General features: G+C 38.3%; 1 protein-coding gene across 11 annotated transcripts in view; it reads left to right on the top strand.

The window, feature by feature from the left end:
* The window catches only part of DOCK7 (dedicator of cytokinesis 7), a 186164-nt gene that overhangs the window by 7970 nt on the left and 156733 nt on the right, over positions 1 to 21461 (top strand). For all 11 annotated transcript variants that reach the window (XM_036352881.1, XM_036352879.1, XM_036352876.1 and 8 more), the window contains exons 2-4: positions 15353 to 15458; positions 19603 to 19778; positions 19965 to 20033. In XM_036352881.1, the coding sequence (XP_036208774.1) occupies positions 15353 to 15458; positions 19603 to 19778; positions 19965 to 20033 (351 nt within the window). The remainder of the gene's footprint in view (positions 1 to 15352; positions 15459 to 19602; positions 19779 to 19964; positions 20034 to 21461) is intronic.

Below are 21461 nucleotides of genomic sequence, written 5' to 3'. Positions count from 1 at the left end.
ATTATTGGTTTGGCTTGGGTCACATGTTCTTCTTTGAACTAATTACTATGTATAGGGATATAAGGGTCTTTGGCAGGTACTGGGTCACATGTCCTTCTCTATGGCTTGAAGGAGGATGTAATGGTGTCAGCCCCACCCCATCTCAAGGAATGAGTTCCTTACCAAAAAGAAGGGGTCTCTGACCAAAAGAAGTAGGGCAAGAGTGTGGTCACACCAAAACAACTCATGGTCTTTAAAATTAGTCATTTTAAGTTGCACATCATCACTATAATTATTTAAATATATAGCTGTACAGTCAGCTTTGCTACCTATTAAAATTTAAATGTAACTTGTGAAATATCCTATATAAAAAGCCTAATATGCTAAGTGTTCGGTCTTCCAGTCGGCTGTTCAACCAATCAAAGCATAATATGCTAATGCTATGCTAAGGCCGCTCAACCGCTCGCTATGACCTGCATTGACCACCAAGGGGCAGATGCTCAACACAGGAGCTGCCCCCTGGTGGTCAGTGCCCTCCCACAGGGGGAGCATTGCTCAGCCAGAAGCCCGCTCACAGCTGGCAAGTGCAGCGGTGGTGGTAGGAGCTTCCCCCGCCTCCTTGGCAGTGCTAAGGATGTACGACTGACAGCTTAGGCCTGCTCCCCAAGCTGTCAGTTGGACATTCCCTGAGGGTTCCTGGACTGTGAGAAGGTGCAGGCCAGGCTGAGGGACACCCCCCCGCCCCACAAGTGCACGAATTTTATGCACCAGGCCTCTAGTAAAATATAAAGGAAACCAGTGTGACCTGATGCCAGCTGTACATCTGGTACTTTAACTTTTAGTTCTGAACTTTATGCGATCTTGAGCCCTCCCAAGGAATTGTGCTTGTGTTTTTGCTTTCCTATGCTTTTTTCTGCATCTACATTTCTGTGTCATCATGAGGTGTTTCTTATTTGTCCAGTGACACCAGAAAATTGAACTTCTTAACTCATATCAGTCATTTAATGCTGTTCATAAACTTTGATAGAGATGCAGGGTTTGTGGTAAGGTGTCTCATGATGCAAAACTTTCTTAGAGACTCCACTTCAGCTCCTCTTTTTCGTGTTGTTATCATTCTTACTCTAATAAACAGCTTCTTCCCCTTATCTTCACAGAGTAGTTCCAACCATACTCAGGCTCTTTTTTAAAAAAAATAACTTCATTGAAGTAAAATTTATATACCATAAGATTAATTCAAGTGTATATTCAGTGATTTTTAGTAAATTTATAGAGTTGTGAAACCATCAACCACAATCCAGTTTTAGCGCATTTTTATCACCCCCCAAAATCCCTGTGACAGTTTATAGTCACTCTCTGTTCCTACCCCAAGCAGCTCTGGGCAACCACTTAATATATTCTCTGTCTTTTCTCTCTAGATTTGCCTTTTCTGAATGTTTCAAATAAATAGTCATACAATATGTGGTCTTTTGTGTCTGGCTTCTTTTAAAAAAATTTTTTTTTAAAGTTTCAATTACATTCAGTGCTATTTTGTACTAGTTTCCTGTGTGCAACAAAGTGATAAGATAATCAAGTACTTTACAAAGTGTTCCTCTGATATTTCCAGTACCCACCTGGTACTATACCTAGTTATTAACATATTATTGACTACTAGAGGCCTGATGCACAAAATTTGTGCAAGGGGCTTGGCCCTCGCAGCCTCGGCTTCGTCCAGCAGGTTGTCTGGAAGGACGTCCGGAAGGTCACTTGGCTGTCCGGTCTAATTAGCATATAACACTTTTATTATTATAGATATTTCATATGCTGTGCTTTACATCCCTCTGGCTTCTTATTTTTTATTTATTGATTTTTGTTGTTTATCCTCACCTGAGGATATTTTTTCGTTGATTTTTAGGGAGAGTGGAAGAGAGGGAAAAACAGAGAGAGAAACATCAATGTGAGAGAAACACATCAATTGGTTGCCTTTTGCACAATCCCTGACCCAGGCCCAGGCCGGGGAGGAGCTTGCAACCAAGGTACGTGCCCTTGACCTGGATCGAATCCAGGACCCTTTGGCCTGCAGGCCGATGCTCTACCTGCTGAACCAAACCAGCTTGGGCCCTCTGGCTTCTTTAACTTAGCATAATGTTTCTGTGATTCACCCATGCTGTAGCATGTATCAGTACTTCACTCCTTTTTATAACTGAACCAGAGGCCTGGTGCACGAATTCATGCATGGGTGGGGTCCCTCGGCCTGGCCAGCTGTGGGGGAGGGACCACTGGAGGTTGGCTGTGGGAGGGCACTGACCACCAGGAGGCAGCTCCTGTGTTGAGTGTCTGCCCCCTGGTGGTCAGTTCGCATCATAGCTACTGGCCAGTCATCCGGTCCTACGGTTGTAAACGAAGATAATATTTCACTGTATGTAGCACATTTACTTTATCCATTCACCAGCTGATGGACATTTAGGTTGTTTCTAACTTTGGCTATTGTGAACAGTGCTGCTATGAACAGTCATGTACAGCTTTTGTTTGAACACCTATTTTCAGTTCTTGTGGGTATATTCCTAGGAGTGGAATTGCTGGATCATCTGGTAATGTTTAATTTTTTTTTTAATTAAATCTTTATTGTTCAGATTATTACATTTGTTCCTCTTTTTTCCCACCATACCTCCCCTCCTCCCAGTTCCCGCCCCACCCTCCGCCCTCACTCCCCACCCACTGTCCTCATCCATAGGTGCACGATTTTTGTCCAGTCTCTTCCCGCATCTCCCACACCCCTTTCCCCCCCAAGAATAGTCAGTCCATTCCCTTTCTATGTCCCTGATTCTATTATAATCACCAGTTCATTCTGTTCATGAGATTATATATTCACTTGATTCTTAGACTCACTTGTTGATAGATGCATATTTGTTGTTCATAATTTGTATCTTTACCTTTTTCTTCCTCTTCCTCTTCTTAAAGGATACCTTTCAGCATTTCATATAATCCTGGTTTGGTGGTGATGAACTCCTTTAGCTTTTCCTTATCTGTGAAGCTCTTTATCTGGCCTTCACTTCTGAATGATAGCTTTGCTGGATAAAGTAATCTTGGTTGTAGGTTCTTGGTATTCATCACTTTGAATATTTCTTGCCACTCCCTTCTGGCCTGCAAAGTTTCTGTTGAGAAATCAGCTGACAGTCGTATGGGTATTCCCTTGTAGGTAACTGAGTTTATTTCTCTTGCTGCTTTTAAGATTCTCTCTTTGTCTTTTGCTCTTGGCATTTTAATTATGATGTGTCTTGGTGTGGTCGTCTTTGGATTCCTTTTGTTTGGGGTTCTCTGCGTTTCTTGGACCTGTAAGTCCATTTCTTTCACCAGGTGGGGGAAGTTTTCTGTCATTATTTCTTCAAATAGGTTTTCAATATCTTGCTCTCTCTCATCTTCTGGCACCCCTATAATTCTGATGTTGGTACGCTTGAAGCTGTCCCAGAGGCTCCTTACACTATCCTCACATTTTTGGATTCTTTTTTCATTCTGCCCCTCTGGTTGGGTGTTTTTTGCTTCGTCGCATTTCAAATCATTGACTTGATTCTTGCGCTCCTCTGGTCTGCTGTCGGGAGTCTGTATAATATTCGTTATTTCAGTCCGTGTATGCTTAATTTCTAGTTGGTTCCCCAATATAACATCGAGGGTCTCATTAGTTTTCTTGTAGATCTCATTAAGTTTATCGGCGGCTTCTAAACAGTTCTTGAGAGACCTTAAAAGTGTGGTTCTGAACTCTATATCTTCCATTGACAATTTTGTCCTGTTTCTTTGTCTCCGCATTTTGTTATGCTTTCTTGGTGCACCCCCTAGTGGTCTTTGTGCGCAGTCTTGTAGTTAAGCCTTGATTGTTGTAGCTAATACCAGGGAGGGTTTGACCTCCAGGCCAACTGGCTGTGAGAATCAGCTGTGTCTGCAGTGAGAGAACTTCTGTCCTCTAGGGAGGTGCTAATCTAGCCTTTGCCTGAGGCTATCCGGCAAATGCCTCTGTGCAGGGCTTGGGCGGGGCGGGTCGTACAGGATCAACAGAGTGGGCCGGAGAGAGCAGTTATGGCGGCTCTCAGTCCTGTCCCCAGGGGCTCTGCCTCTGAGTCCCAGCAACTGCTGCAAACCTCGAGAGAAAGCTGCACTCGCTCCGACCGAAGCCAGACAGTCCCGCTTCTCCCGTTTGAGTCTGGGTCCCTAAAGACTCGCCCGTATCTGGAGCTCAGAGTCTGCGACTCCCTCCCGATTGAAAACGCCAACCGCGCCCTCCGCCCGCTTCGCGCACTCCGCACCTCAGAATTTGACTTCAGCACTGCGCCTCCTCTGAGTGTCTGTATGCGTTTCTCTTTCCTCCTAGTTGTAGGACTTCCACTCAGCCAGCGTTCCTGTGGTTCTGGGTGATGTCCGTTCCGTCTTTTAGTTTCACTTTTGAAGTAGTTTTTCAAGGCAGCAAACTCCGGCTTTAACCTATGCCACCATCTTGGTTCTCCTCTCTAATGTTTAATTTTTTAGGAACTTCCAAACTGTTCCACAGCGACTATACCATTTTACATTCCTACCAGCAATGTATGGGGGTTCTAATTTCTCCACATCCCTGGTAACACTTGTTATTGTCTTGTTTTTGATTATAGACATTCAGATGAGTATGAGGTTGGCACTTTATTGTGATTTTTATTTGCATTTCTCTAATGATTAGTGATGTTTTTCTTGTGCTTATTGACTATTCACAGACTTCTTTGGTAAGATAGCTATTAAAATCATTTATTCATTTTAAATTGGATTATTTATCTTGTTTTGTGTTGTAAGAGTTCTTTATATATTCTGGATACAAGTCTTTTATTATATATATGAGTTACAAATTTTTTTTTCCCTGTCTGGTTTTTGCTTCATTTTCTTAATGGTGAATTTTTAAGCACATTCTTAATTTTGATGAAGTCCTGTTAATTAATTTTTTTTTTTAAGGATTATTATTTTGGTGGTATATCTAAGACCGCTTAATTCATGGTTGAAAGGCGTTCTTTCTCTGTTTTCTTCTACAAGTCCTATAGTTTTAGCTCTTACATTTAGGCTTATGATACATTTTGCATTAATTTTTGTGTATGGTGTGCGATGAGAGTCTAACTTCATTTTTTTTGCATGGAAATGTTCAGTTGTTGCAACACTCTATTGAAAAGACTATATTTATTTCATTTAATTGCCTTGGCACATTTGTCAAAAATCTGTTGACCATAATGCAAGAGTTTATTTCTTGACATTCAGTTCTGTTTAATTGATCTGTATGTCTATCCTTAGACCAGTACCACATTGTTTTGATTAATTACTGTTACTCTATAGTAGATTTTGAAATCCAGAAGTGTAAGTTGTCCAACTTTTAACTTTATTTTTTTTCAAAATTGTTTTGTCTATTCTGGATTTTTTTGCATTTCCATAAACATTTGAGGATCAATATCAAATACAAATTTTGTTAATTTCTGCCAAAATCCTTTTGGGATTTTGATAGTGATTCTGTTGAATCGGTAGATTAGTTTGGGGAGAATTGCCATGTGAACAGGATATTTTTTTTCTTTATTTTTATTGTTGACACTATTACAGATGTCACCATTTTCTCCTCCTTTAACCTCCCTCCACCTTGTCCCCACCCCCCTTCCCTCTGGCCATTTGAATAATTTTGAGTCTTCAAATCTACGAACACAGACTGTCTCTTCGTTTAATCTTATTTGATTTCTCTCAGCAAAGTTTAAGTTTTCATTGTGTAAGTCTTGTACTTCTTTTGTTAAATCTATTTCTAAGTATTTTATTGTTTTTGAGGTTATCATGAATGGAATTACAAAATTATTTTTGGTTTATTCATTGCTAGTGTATAGAAATACAATTGATTTTTGAATATTGAACTTGTATCCTCTGACTTTGCTGAATTCATTGGTTCTGGTAGCTTTTTTGTGTATGGATTTCTTCAGATTTTCCGCATACAGGACCCTGTTATTATCTGTGAATAAACATAATTTTATTTCTTGCTTTCTAATCCCAATGCCTTTATATTCTCTTCTCTTCCCTCCCTCCCTCCTCCCCTTCCTCCATTCCTCTCTCTCTTCCTCTCTCCCTCCTATTTTTCTTTCCATTTCTTCTTGCACTGGCTAGAATCTGCATTATATTGTTAAAAAGAAGTGGTGAGAGCAGATACTCTTGCTTTCTTCCCTTTCTCAGAAGCAAGCATTTAGACTTACAGCATTAAGCATGCTGTTACATGTAGACTGATGCTGTAGAAAAGGGAAGGAAGGGACAGAGAGTTGAGAAGTATTTAAGCATTAAAATGAACAGGACTTAGCAATTAATTGTATGTAGTTTATACCAGGATACAATTTGTACATTTGTAGGGAGATTCTGGCTTTATTTTTATGAAGGAGGGTGGAATTGAAGATAAAGTTACCTACTTTTGGGAGGATTGACTTTTTCCAGTAGAGGCCCCCCCTCCCCCAGCTAGTTTTCTTTTTAGTTGTTAATTTCAGATGTGTTAATTTTTCTAAGTGCTAAATTTTTAAATTCTTTTTCAATATAGTTATAATTTAATATGTTCCATGATTTTAGGGAGCAATATTATCCTCATGTTTTAGGTGAAGAAATTGAAATGCTATAGATCAGAGTGATGGAGACATCCAAGTCTTGTTAATACAATGTTTTCTAAATCTTTGACTTAAATGTTATCCCAAAATAGTGTCAGGTGGGATGCACGAGTCATCTGACTTTTTTTTGAAATTCTCCACAAAAAGAAGCTATGTCTTACATGTTAAAGCCTATTATATAGAAGGACTATTTCTGTTCTTTGGTTTCATAAATCAACCTATATGTTTTCATTTTCTTGGCTTTAGTGGTTACTGGTGCACTCTGAACCTACATTCCTAAGGAATTTAACACAGGCTAATTTATAAGTGGCACAGAGGCAGTGCCTCAGATGGGAGTTTCATTTAGCCATCCATGAAAGGTAGGAAGCAGATCATAACAGTGGCGGTAGTCATTAAAGTGTTCCTATTTATATGGTAGTATATAAAACTAGATATTTTCCCCGGGTATATTTAACTGACCTCATAGCTAGGTTTTGAAGAATAGAGAAATTATTGATATTAACTATAGCTAGAATAATTTATCTTTGGAAACTTGCTTCCATAAAAAGAAGCCTGAGGAGCTTTAAGGATCTGAATTCAAACCCTGGCTCTACCTTTCAAAATAAGCTTGAGAAAGTTACTTTATTTTTATCTCAAAAATATCTATCTTTCCCTCTGATTATAATAATGCATAGTACTGCAGAAAAAAGGCACAAAAGAGACAATAAAAATTACTCATAATTTTTGATTCAGACAAAAATCTGCCCTAATGAAATTTACACTCCAGTGATGGTCTTTGCAAAAACTAGAAATAGCCTAAATGTCTACCAATAGAGACTGGCTAAATATCTTCCAGATTATCTATGTCATGGACTCTATTACAGATAAAAAGAAGGAGAGCAGTGGTTAAGCTCAGATCTTGGTGTTAATACAGGGGGGCCTTGACTTACGAGTGTCCCGACTAACGAGTTTTTCGAGATACGAGCCGTCTCTTGGCCGATTTTTTGCTTTGAGTTGCGAGCTAAAATTCGGGTTACAAGCCAGCTTCAGATACCCCACCGCTAGTTGGCGCAGTGAACGTCACAGTGAATGCCACAACATCAGCCCAGCATCACGTGTCTCACTTGTTCACTTTATGATTTGACATACGAGTAATTTGAGTTACGAGCTCCGTCACAGAACGAATTAAACTCGTAAGTCAAGGCCCCACTCACTCTACTAGATAGGGTTGTTCTGAAGATTAAATGAATGATGTGTAACAAATGTAACATTTTGCTCATTGTCAGGTAGATTGCATGTGCTTGATAAATATTGCTAGAGTATTATTTTTTACTTGAGGCCCGGTGGATGAAATTCATGCACTGGGGAGGGGAGGTGTCCCTCAGCCTAGCCTGCACCCTCTCCAATCTGGGACCCCTTGAGGGATGTCCGATTGTAGTCAGACAGTCGGACATCCCTCTCACATTTCAGGACTGCTGGCTCTCAACTGCTCGCCTGCCTGCCTGCCTGCCTAATTGCCCCTAACCACTTCTGCCTGCCAGCCTGATCACTCCCTAACCACTCCCCTGCCAGCCTGATCAACACCTAACTGCTCCCCTGCCAGCCCGATTGCTCCCAACTGCCCTCCTCTGCAGGCCTGGTCGCCCCTACTGCCCTCCCCTGCCGGCCTGATCACCCCCAACTGCCCTCCCCTGTAGGCCTGGTCCCCCCCAACTGCTCTCCCCTGCAGGCCTGGTCGCCCCCAACTGCCCTCCCTTTCAGGCCTGGTCCCTCCCAACTGCTCTCCCCTGCAGGCCATCTTGTGTCCACATGGGGGCGGCCATCTTGTGTGTTGGTGTGATGGTCAATTTGCATATTACATCTTTATTATATAGGATGTGCTGATATGTATCAAGAAAATGTTATTGTATGATATCATATGTGGACATTAAGCAATAAGGGATATATGTATATGTGTGTATATATATATATATATACATATATATATATATATTGATAAATATACGTCTTTTTCTTCAAGAATACCTAAGAAAACATTAAGTGGTTACATTTGGGGAATAAGGCTGGGGATTGGAAGTGGTAGAGAGATACACCTTTTTTTTTTACCTCTTCCTGAAGTTTGAATTTTTTAATGTCATGCACATATTTGTTACATTTATTTTTTAAAGATGTCTTCTTTGATCAAGTTGTTTTCTTTGTCTTCTCTCTATATTGAAAAATCTATTCTGCTTCTCATAGTAATTTTATTTGCATATTCATAAAGCTTGAAAGTAATTCTGGAACCAGCCCTTTGCAGACATGGTAAAGATATATTAGAGATTACTTTGAGATATATAAACATGTTATATATCTTGTTAAAAAATAAGAGTTTCAGCCGAACCGGTTTGGCTCAGTGGATAGAGCGTCGGCCTGGGGACTGAAGGGTCCTGGGTTCGATTCCGGTCAAGGGCATGTACCTTGGTTGCGGACGCATCCCCAGTGGAGGGCGTGCAGGAGGCAGCTGATGGATCTTTCTCTCTCATCGATGTTTCTAACTCTCTATCCCTCTCCCTTCCTCTCTGTAAAAAACCAATAAAATATATTAAAAAAAAAAAAGAGTTTCAGTAGTAATTTTTTACCTTACCAGTTAACACATGGGATAATAATGGTGTCAGCTATGCTTTTAAAGAAAGGTTATACATTTAGAAATCTGTGGATTCAGAATTTCCCCCACCAGCAAATATTTATCTATTTGACAGTAATAGACAAAATAGCATATGTTTTTGTCCCTTCCCAATAAATTAGAAACCAACTATACTTATAGATTAGTTTACTCTAAAAGTCATTTGGAAAGTTCATATATGATGTAATCTCTAAATTCATTTTTATTACCTACCTGCTTTTCTCTCTTTCCACTCTTATACCCCCCCCCCCTCCCCCAAAGAAGCTCACATCACTTGTTCCATTCTAGCATTCTTATTGAACTGCTTTTTTGGGGAGGAACTATGAGTTTCTCTTTATTCTCATTTTCCACTGTAGCCTTGTAATCCTTTTTAAAGCACTCTGCTAAAGGGTGTAAGGATAAATAATGTGAAGATCTACTTTTTAATTGCTTAGTTCCTTGCAAGGAGATTGGTAAATAGATTTCAAAAACAATTTGATAGATGCCATGATTAAGGTATTGTTCAATTATTGCAATGAAGTAGAAAAGAGCTACCAGACATAGTTAAAGAATATAGAGGGTGGGGCAAAAGTATGTTTGTAGTTGTGGGTTTATTCTTGTGTTATTATTTATTATTTAATACAATAATAATTATTAATTATTTGCCATATGAACAACTGTCAACCTACTTTTGCCCCACTCTGTACACTTTCTTTATTGGCTGACATTAACCTGCGTTGGGACATTTATACAAAATAAGAGACAGCAAAGCATACTCCAGTCAAATGTGAAGTTTTTCTTTTCTTTCTTTTGTTTTGTTAATCCTCACCTGAGGATATTTTTCCATTGATTTTTAGGGAAATTGGGAGAGAGGGAAAGACAGAGAGAAACATTGATGTGAGAGAAACACATTGATTGGTTGCCTCCTGCCGAGCTGGGGAGGAGCCTGTAAACAAGGTACATGCTGCCCTTGCCTGGAAGCGAACCCAGGACCCTTTGGTCCACAGGCCGACACTCTATCCACTGAACCAAACCAGCTAGGGTGAAAGTGAAGTTTTTCTTATTCCTCCCCGATTCCTCAAGAAGGTTGCAAAGGTGCCCCTAAAGAGTGAGAGTGTACCAGGCCTGAGAAGCCAAATTCTTGAGACTTAATTGTACCTTTTTCTTTTCCACCGAATTTTATAGTTGAGGGTTGCATCACAACTATTTAAGAAAAACTGACTTTGCAATTTATATGCTTCTTTTTAAAGAGAATGTTTATAAACCAGGCTTTCCTACTGTTGAAATCAAATTCTGTGTCAACAAGGCCAGATTCTTTGTATACTACGGTGAAAAGCAGTCTGGCTACTCTGCCTGTCTGAACTAGCCTCCTAGGAACTCCATTTCTTTGAACGTATATGGATAAACACAGAGTGCTTGGAAAGCACAAAGGAGTGTCTTACCTAAGTGAAATAGAATAGAAATAATCAGGCAGGGCTTTATGGAGGCCGTGATACACTGATTGAAGGGTATTTGCCCCATCTGTACTTCATATTTAATTTGCTAGTTTTCCTCATTAAGCCAGAGTAATAATAACTAAAGAGTCTAAGCTAAATCATTTGTATCTCTAAAATATAAGGACATTTTCTTGCACACTTAATACTGTTTTCACACATTAAAAGTAAACAAACCAGTAATTCTTAATTATGTAATACCTTGCTTCTCTGTGTTCAAATATCTCATTAATCCCAGAAATGGTTTTTATAGCTGGTTTCTTCACACCAGTGTCCAAGAACCATTTGTTGCCTGCCTGCCTGCCTGCCTGCCTGCCTGCCTCCCCCCCCCCCCCCCCCCCCCCCAGTCTTTGACTTTGATAGTCACAGCACTGGGACATCATCAGCTATTTTGTCCTTTTTCTTTTGGAGATTTTTAGTTAGCCCTTTTTTGCCTTGCCTTTGATATACTTTCTTACCTCGTATATTCTGTGGTATATTCTCTTACCCTTCTCTTTTTCCCTGACTTCTATCTTAGATATAAACAGTGCCAGTTCCAAGAGGTCTTGTTCTCTTATTTGACATGTTACATTGCAGCTATTTTTTGTGACATTAAAGAAATGGCTCAACTAAGTGCTTTTATTTTAGTCTAAATTCTCCTTATTCACTTTACTCAGGCTGACTGGCAATGAGAGACCCAGATTAGCCTATTATCCTTGGGTCATTCTGGAAGTCATGGCTGGATGGCGCATCTGAAAATGAGAGGAGGTTAGAGGAAAGATTAAATGCAACATTAATTTCCCTCAGAATGTGGGTCTTGTGTTGGTTATTTCCAACATCCTATGGCAGAGAGAGTTGATAAGGAGACCAATAAGTCAAATATTGGATCATGTTCTTTTGGGAGGGGAAGAAGATATTCTAAATTAGGAGCATAAGTAATTAGGGGATTTCTGACCTACTCTTCTTTCCACTTTGCAGTTGATGTTAATAGCTTATTAGAAGTACATAGGACTTCCTTATTGCTTTACTATATGTGTTATCACTAAGTATAGCAAAAATTGTCAGAAAAAGTAATCTGATAAAGTATTTTAACTGTTATCAAGAACTGTATTCATCACATTTCTTGTCTTGCATACTCTGCACCATAGTATGGTTAAGAGATACTGTTTTTTATTTGGGAAAAATTCCTAGTTGCTATTTAATGAAGTCTTTTTATACAGAGATCTCATTGTAAATACATCCCCTGTCTGGGTTGCAGATATTGCTGTTATAGCTCAGTTTGGAAATGGTTCTTATTTTCAGTTATCAATTTTCTTTTTTTGGGAAAATTATGTCATACAGAAATAAGACAAATATTTGTAAAGTGGGGATTATTTTTTGTATGTCTGGTATGAAAAGATTCTCTTTCTGAAATACTCATTTCCTTTATTTCAAGTTTCACTTCTTAACATATGAAATCAGGGTATGTCTTCCAATTAATTGATGGTGTGATGGTTAATTGGCAAGAATTTTCTTTCTTAGATATACATGAAGTAATCGCACTACTTAACCCATTAGTGACATCATTAATTTGATGAAATAGCATTTACACATTAGATTATTCATGGTGTAGGCCCAGAAACAGTGAGGTAAGGGCATAGTGAGTTGAGTAACACTGAAGAAGATAGACATAGAATATTCGTTCTTTGTCTCTTTTTGAAGGTTTCTTCATATTCTCATCTTGACAAAAGGATCAGGAGATTATAAGGCCTTTCAACTAAACTTAATAAACACTCCAAACATGTAGTTTCATTAAAAGGGCAAAGGGGAGTCCTGAATTGAAATGAGAGCGCCGAACCCTAACCACTAGACCACCAGGGAACCTTTGAATTGAAATGAATGTTCTTATCTTTTCATATCCAGAAGTGTACAGATTTGCCCTTGGCCCTCTCTTCAATCTGTATTACCCTTCTTAAAGATTTCATTCCTTATCTAGTTTTCATTTCTAACCTATAATTATTGTCTTCATGTTCTTTTCTTCCTCCTGTGTCTGTTCTGAGTTAACCTTGTTTGCTTATTTACTTATTTTGTTTAATTGAGTTTTTGGGGGAGCAGTTTTAGATTTACAGAAAATTGAGGAGAAAATATAGAGTTCCCATGTAGTTCTCATATAGAAACTTCCCTACCAAGTTTCTTCTGTTATAACTTCTTGCATTTGTGTGGTACATTTATCATAATTGATGAGCCAAAATTGATACATTATTATTAAGCCCATAGATTACATCTTATTCTTTGTGTTGTACATTCTATAGGTGTTGACATGTATAATGACATTTATCTACCATTATAGTATCATACAGAATAGTTTCACCACCCGAAAAGTCCCCTGTGCACTACTTACGCATCCCTTCCTTTTCTGACCCCCTGCACTCCCTGGCAACCACTAACCTTTTTATTGTTACTGTAGTTTTGCCTTTTCTAGAATATCATATAGTTGAAATCATATGTAGCCTTTTTAGATTGGCTTCTTTCACTTAGCAGTATTCTTTTATATCTTTTTATAGCTTGATAGGATATTTTTAAAATATTGCTGAATGATATTCAATTGTATGGGCTATATTATAGTTTACCTATTGAAGGACATCTTGGTTACTTCCAAGTTTTGGCAAGTATGAATAATGAATTAGCCTTTTATAAAACACAACTGTGATCTAAAGTACCTTAAGTTACCCATAGAAAAAAGAGTTGAGGCAGTTCAGTATCTTGAACCTTAAAGAATGATAGCTCTTTTACATTATATCAAAAATTTCTGTTATGAGTAGTTGGCTTATAACAATGTTCAATAAATGTGTGTAGAATGATTGAATATATAAAAAAGCAAGGAGATATGAAATGAGGAGAAGGGGAAAAGGTTATATAAAATATCTGGATAATTTTTAGAAAATGAGATGTTTAGAAATTTAGCTGGAAATTTGAATGAGGACCAAGATGTTCAGGGCTCTGAGCTTCAAAACCCTTCAGAACAAAAGTATCATCAGGCTGTTCAAAAGTATCATCCAGAAACCAGGTCATGAAGCCTGTTTCACTTTATGTGCTATGGAAATGATAGGACGAAAGAGTGAAAGAAGAGCAGGCAAGTTTTATAAAATAGAGAATCGGCCAGTTGATTGATGCTCATAGGGTAGAAGTTAGGCATTGACACCAGGAAAATAATTGCATAAAAACTGTGGATAGTGGTCTTTATTTTGTATTGCTGAGTTATATTTTCTACTTAATAAAAATATTACTAATGTGAAGAAGTTGTTTAGTTACAGGATTTAGGATTCGCTGAATATTTTGGTTTAGAGTTTTTTGGAATCTAAGGAATATAGATATGAGCTATAAAGTCACTTGAATATCTAAAATATTTTGTTTTAGAAATGCTATTTAAGTAAATATATTATATACTAGTATGCCCCCAAGGGTCAAAACTGGCTTGAATTTGTGGAACTTCTAAACTCTAATCCTGATTCAAAATAAAGACTTACCTGTCAGGTTACGTTATGGTAATGCCTTAGTGGTTTACTTCATTGTCAATAAGTAATACTATATTTTTCATAGGGCTGAACATACAGCTGTTTTGAGTACCATTTGTTAAATATTTTAGGGAAAACAAAAAAAAAAAATGAAACCACTGCCTCTGTTTATATAGATTGTACATGACACATGGAAAAATAAATAGGAGGAAAGTGCAAGTTAGGTTATGATACATGCTCATGTTATGATAAAAGGCTTTTAAAGAAGGGTGATATTTTTAGTTATAGTGAGTCAAGAAGTTTGTTGTATGGAGGTCTTGGAATTTAAGTTTCACCCTTAAAACTAGTAAGGGTAAAATAGAATTTGTGGATACAGGAGAGAAACAGTGTTCTAGGAAGCAATTTAAGTTCAATGACAAGAATTTGGGAAAGGTGCTTAGGCTTGGAGTATGGAAAGCTATTAATATGAAAGTATAATGACATTTTTTAGTAGTTAAGAAAAACAGGGAATAGTTTTCTGGAGCATGAATGAAGAGCTAATAATATTAGAAAGGAAAAAAGAGGGTTTTTTTTTCTTCCTAATTCTTTTTTTTTTTTTTTTAAATATATTTTATTGATTTTTTTACAGAGAGGAAGGGAGAGAGATAGAGAGTTAGAAACATCGATGAGAGAGAAACATCGATCAGCTGCCTCCTGCACATCTCCTACTGGGGATGTGCCCGCAACCCAGGTACATGCCCTTGACCGGAATAGAACCTGGGACCTTTCAGTCCACAGGCCGACGCTCTATCCACTGAGCCAAACCGGTTTCGGCTCTTCCTAATTCTTATATGTTAATTTGTTAATCAAATATTTTAGAATTAATTTTATATCCTTAAAATATATACTTTAATGTATGCATATATTTATAGCTTCTAGCTCTATCGTAAGCCCAAGTATATTCCCTGATATGCCATATATGAAAAAAGCCTTATGTAAGTTGTCTGTCAGTCTTATACCCTACATCAGCATTATAAAGATGTTCTTCTGTAATTGTAAGCAGTATTTACTGATACCTTATAAATTTATAGTCTTATTGACATGCTGAGGTTTTGTTGTTTTTCAAATGAGTCTTTAGTATACTTACCTTTTTAAACCTAGTTTGTTTTCTTTTTAAAAATAATGTATTTGCTTTCTTTGTTATAGAACTGTGGCTGCTGAAGTTAGGAAGCAGATCTCTGGGCAGTACAGTGGTTCCCCTCAACTGCTTAAAAACCTCAACATTGTTGGCAATATATCCCATCATACCACAGTAAGTAGCATATTTAAAATATGGATATGGTATGTTACTGGTATATTACTAACTAGGCCATGAAAAAATAGTGGAAAGATAGGAGCCAGTAGATTGGATAGCATCAATAGTTTCATAACCTTATTTATTGTTTCCTCACTCTTTCCTGAAATTTGAGTTGGGGGAGAGTGTTAGTAGATATAGAAGTGTTGATTTCCTAGTCAATTCTGAAACTACATTCAGGATTTAATCAATTCTGAAATTTTAACTTTGTTTTTATGCCATTGACTTGTTGAGGAAATTGGGTTAGTTGTCTTGTAGTATTTCTTGCCTTTTAGATTTTATGTTTGCTTCCTTGTAGACTTATTTCTCTATCTCTTGTACTTCCTGTAACTGATTAGATTCTGTGCAGCTTTTTTGAAATTTTTTCCTTGTAGACTTGTTTTTCTACTTCTGTATTTCCTGTAACTGATTAGATTCTGGCTCAACTTTTTAAAACAGCTTTATTGAAATTTAATTTACATACCATACAAGTTCACCCATTTAATGTACAATTCAATGGATTTAATATATTTGTAGATATGTGCAACCATTGCTACAGTCAAGTTAGAATATTTTTATCACCTCAAAGAAAAAACAAAACAATCCTTTAGCTATCACCTTCTTACCCCCTTTCTGTCAGCCCCAAACAACCACTAATTAAATGCCAGAAGTTCTGATGGCATGCTGCCAAGGATTGAAAGAGATCTTTACTCTATGTCAGCCAAAATAAAAATAAAAATAAAATAAACATGTCAGCCAAAATTCCAGTGCAATGATTGCTGAAGTTAGACAAGTTCTCACATTGACTATGAGAGTTTCTCTAGTGCTTCCCTATTACTTCTCTTTGTCACCCTTTAACCCTGCTTACTGCCCCATCATTCACTCTCTCTTATAAAATCATGTTGCAATCTCCTTCTTTTTGTCAGTGAATACAGGATCTTTCTTTGGAATCTTGTAAAATAATTTATAGTTGTAAGGAGCTCACACTACATCCCAAGACTAACCCAGGCTGCTGTCTCCCCATGGGCATCAGAGGGAATGGAGATAGTTATAGCAGAAATAAATTTGTTTCCTTGATTTAGCTAACATTACACCTAGAAAGCCATTGACCTCCTCTATGAATTATAGAAACAAGACCAATTATCCTCTGTATGAGTTAATGTTTTTAAGAGAGTGTCATAGCTTCCTATGACACTTACCCTAAACTCTTTTTTTAAAAAAAATTATTTTAGAGAGGAAGGGAGAGGGAGAGAAAGATAGAAACATCAATGATGAGAGAGAATCATTGATTGGCTGCCTCCGGCACACACCCTACTGGGGATAGAGCCCGCAACCAGACCATGTACCCTTGGCCGGAATCGAACCCGGGACCCTTCAGTCCACAGAGCCAACGCTCTGTACACTGAGCCAGACTGGCTAGGGCCTAAAACTTACTCTTGATACGGTTGGTATTCTGAGGAAAGATTAATTTTGAATTAGACATGTGTAAGGTCTCCCAACTTTTGTCATTATATTCATTGAATATTCATTTGTGATACTTTAAATCTTAAAAATTATACTGTCCCCAAAAGAATACCTGGGTGGAGAAGCATTGACTTCAATTTTTAAAAAATGTTCTTTAAAAATTTTTTATCTATACATCTATCTGGTGTTAAGATATACATAACATAAAATTTACCAACTCATTTCTAAATGTATAATTCAGTGGTATTAAGTATATTCACAGTGTCGTGCAACTATTGCCACTAGCTATTTCCAGAAATTTTTTATCCCAAAATGAAACCATATACCCATCTACACTAATAAAAGACAAAGATGCTAATTGACCATACCTTCGCTACACCCATCAGCCAATCAGAAGAGTATGCAAATTAACCCAACAAATATGGCCGTTAAATTTGCATACTGCAGGCGGGGTGGGGCAGCGCCATCTGCTGCCTGCCCCGCCTCCATCCGGGCCTGCCGTGGGCAACCCGGGGAGGCCGGGCAGGCACCCTGGGATAGAGCCTGCCATCTGCCACCCGGGGAGCAGTCCTAAGCCAGCAGGTGGTAATCTCCCGAGGGGTCCCAGACTGTGAGAGGGCACAGGTCTGGCTGAGGAACATCCCCCCCCCCCACCAGTGCATAAATTTTTGTGCACAGGGCCTCTAGTTAAACAATAATTCCCTATTCTCTCTCCTCTCAATCCTTGGTAACCTCTGTTTTCTATATCTGAATCTGTCTATTCTATGTACCTCATATAAGTGGAATTGTACAATGTTTGTCTTTTGTATCTGGCTTATTTCACTCAGCATAATGTCTTCAAAGTTCATCCTTGTTGTATCAGCCTATATAATAAAAGTGTAATATGCTAAGTATCTGACCAATTGGCCGACCATTCGGTCGACTGCTCAACCAGTCCCTATGACGTGCACTGACCACCAGGGTGCAGATGCTCTGACCGGTAGGTTAGGTTGCTGCTGGGTTCTGGCAGATTGGGACTGGGTGAGAGGGCCAGACACGCCTTGGACCCCTCCCGCGGTCCCTCCCCAGCCAGCCGGCCAACCTCCCACGGTCCCTCCCTGGCCCCAGTTGCCAGCCAGGCTGAGGGACCCCACCTGTGCATGAATTCGTACACCGGGCCTCTAGTGTGTTATCATTTCAAAGGCTGAATAATATTTCATTGTATGTGTAAACCACATTTTGTTTGTCCATTCATCAGTTGATAGACATTGAGTTGTTTACATCTTTTGGCTATGGGTAATAATGCTGCTATGAACATGAGTGTGCAAAATCAGTTTGAGTCTTTATTTCAGTTTTTTGGGGTATATATATAGAAGTGAAATTGGTACATCATATGGTAATTCTGTGTGTTTTTGTATTTTTTTCAGAACACCAATGGTCCACATCTGTACATTTGTTATATAATCCTTTATAGTTTTGCCTGAATATTTTTTCTTTCTTGAATCAGAAAAGAAGTTGGGTGTCTTAATAAAAAGTATATTTTCAACTTGGCTAAGGAATGCCCTGAATATTCTGTTATTACTAATAGAAACTTTTAATGTGGTCTGTGAATTAGTTTCCTTTGGCTGCTGTGATAACTTACCACAAATTGGGTAGCTTAAAACAAAATAAATTTATTTCCTTACAGTGCTTATGTCCAAATCAGCATCAATGGACTGAAATCAAGGTTTTGGCAAGGCCTCACTCCCTTTGGAGGATCTAGAAAAGAATTAGTTCCTTGCCTCTTCCAGATTCTTATGGCTGCTTATAACTGCATCACTTCTATCTTTAAGGCCAGAATCTTCAGATCTGTCTTTGTTATGTCTTCATATGGTTTTCTCCTCTGTGTGGCCCAACTCTTACTGTCTTCATATAAAGCTGTATATGATTGCATTTGTGACTCACTCAAATAATTAAGGATAATGTCCACATTATAGATCATACCTTTTATTTTTATTTATTTTTTAAATATTTCTTTTATTGATTTCAGAAAGGGAAAGAGAGAGAAACATCAATGATGAGAGAGAATCATTGATTGGCTGCTTCCTGCACGCACCCTACTGTGGCAAGCCAGGCACGTGCCCTTGACCAGAATCGAACCTAGGACCTTTCAGCAGGCTGACGCTCTAGTCACTGAGCCAAACTGGCTAGGGCTATCTTAATTTTTTGTCATGAAAGGTCCATGGATTGGTACAGGGAGATCTTTTGGAGGGCCATTTTTTAGCTTACCACAGTCTGGTTATATGTTTTTACTAGGATAATCAACAATAGCAACAAATAAAATAAAAGTACTATTTAGAAACTCAGAAATGAAAATTCCAAAGATATAAAAAAGAAAAAAGAATTCCTCAGTGAGCATTTTGTCACTGTAAAGTATTATAAACTGTTAATGATCATTGCTGGCTTTACATGAGAGGCATGGATAAAGTCTAAGCAAGGGGATTAAAGAGATTATAACCCAAAACCTCGTAGTTTCTTTAGTGCATCTGTTGACAATGTAGAAGTAATTAGGTTAAAACTTATTATATTTTAAAGAATAAAAATTATTTGCTTAAAGTTTTAAAATTCTTAACATTTGCCTCTTCCTTTCCATTCACCTCTTATCCCCTACCACCTCCCTCCCCACCCCCCCTTTATAAAGGTGCCCCTTACAGAAGCAGTGGATGCAGTGGATTTGGAAGAGTACCTTGCTACTCATCCTTTAGGTGTGGATTCTGGGCCTTTAAGGGAGTTGGTTGAATTCCCTCCAGATGATATTGAAGTTGTTCATAGTCCTAGGGACTGCAGAACCCTTGTTTCAGCTGTACCTGAAGAAAGGTAAGGAAACATTAACCTATTTTTGGTTTCAGTAACTACAGAAAGGCTATGATCCATTATTTGATTTATATCCTATTTCTTATGGTGGGGTTATTTTCTGTTATACAAACATAGAGCTATAGCAACCAAATTCACAACATCACTGCTTTTCTGTCTAAATTACAAATGTTTTCTTTTTTAAAATAGTGAAATGGATCCACATGTTAGAGATTGTATAAGAAGTTATACAGAAGACTGGGCAATTGTGATCAGAAAGTAAGTTATATGTTTATTATAGCATTTAAAAATACTAAGTAGGATCTATAAGTGGATTAAGGTAAATGAATAATAATTATGAAACCTGAAAATTTCTTTAAACAAATAGCTGAAGAAGCAAAGGATGTCTTCAGCTAGATGTCTTCTCTCTAGGAGTTCCACAATTACTTTTACTTACTTTTCTTATAAAATAACTAGAGGCCAGATGCACGAAGATTCGTGCAAGAATGGGCCTTCCTTCCCCTGGCTGCTGGCACCACCTTTGCTCCCGCTGGAGCCGCCTTTCCGCCTTCACTCTAGCCCAGAGCCACATTTCCGCCTTCCCATGCTGCCCAGAGGCCCGGAGCGGCTGGGGCAATGCGGAACGCAAGTGTCCTGCCCCTGGCTGCTCGGCACCTGCATATGCAAATTAGTCTGCCATCTTTGTTGGGTAATTTGCATACTCACTCCTGATTGGCCGGTGGGCGTCTCAAAGGTATGGTCAATTTGCATCTTTCTCTTTTATTAGTGTAGATAGGTTTGTGGAGATAATATTTCCATGTTATCATAGATCGCTAATAACTGATAGTATATAATTAAAATAATTTGTAGTCTAATTCTTTTGGGAAATCATGGATAGTTATTGATGAGTAATTTTATTATTAAAAAAGAATTCAATTTATTGAAACTTAAGTAGTTAAGTTAAAATTTTTTAAATATATTTTTATTGATTTCAGAGTGGAAGAGAGAGGGTGAGAAAGATAGGAACATCAATGATGAGAGAGAATCATTGATCAGCTGCCTCCTGCATGCCCCCTACTGGGATTGAGCCCACAACCCCAGCATGTGCCCTTGACTAGAATTGAACCCGGGATCCTTCAGTCCGTAGGTCGACACTGTTCACTGAGCCAAACCAGCTAGGGCTTAAGTTACTTTTCCAGATCAAGCTGTTTGAGATATTTGTGCCTTTTATTAACTAAAATTTTTTTTTTTAAAGATCAGGTTTTTGTTTTGTTTTGACTTTTAAATGTATTTTTATTGATTTCAGAGAGGACGAGAGAGAGGGAGAGATATAGAAATATCAATGATGAAAGAGAATCATTGATCAGCTGCCTTCTGCATGCCCCACACTGGGAACCGAGCCCACAACCCCGGCATGTGCCCTGACCTGGAATCAAACCCGGAACCCTTCAGTCTACAGATGGATGGTCTATCCACTGAGCCAAACCAGCTAGGGCATAAATTTTTACAAGTCTTTTATCTATCCATTCAATCAGGTAAATATTTGTTGGGGTCCAGCCCCAGCGGTCCAGGGGTTCCCAAAGATGTGAATGGAGTCGGCAAAGAAGAAATGACATAGAGGCAGTTCAGGTGATCAGCATAGCCAGGTTCTCTAGCCAGGTTCTCTCTTTATTCTCCTGTTACATCTGTATTTATACCATTTGATTT

This window comes from Myotis myotis, unplaced genomic scaffold, assembly GCF_014108235.1.
Source record: "Myotis myotis isolate mMyoMyo1 unplaced genomic scaffold, mMyoMyo1.p scaffold_m19_p_2, whole genome shotgun sequence".
Lineage (NCBI taxonomy): Eukaryota > Metazoa > Chordata > Mammalia > Chiroptera > Vespertilionidae > Myotis > Myotis myotis.
This window is presented reverse-complemented; position numbering and strand designations above follow the sequence as displayed.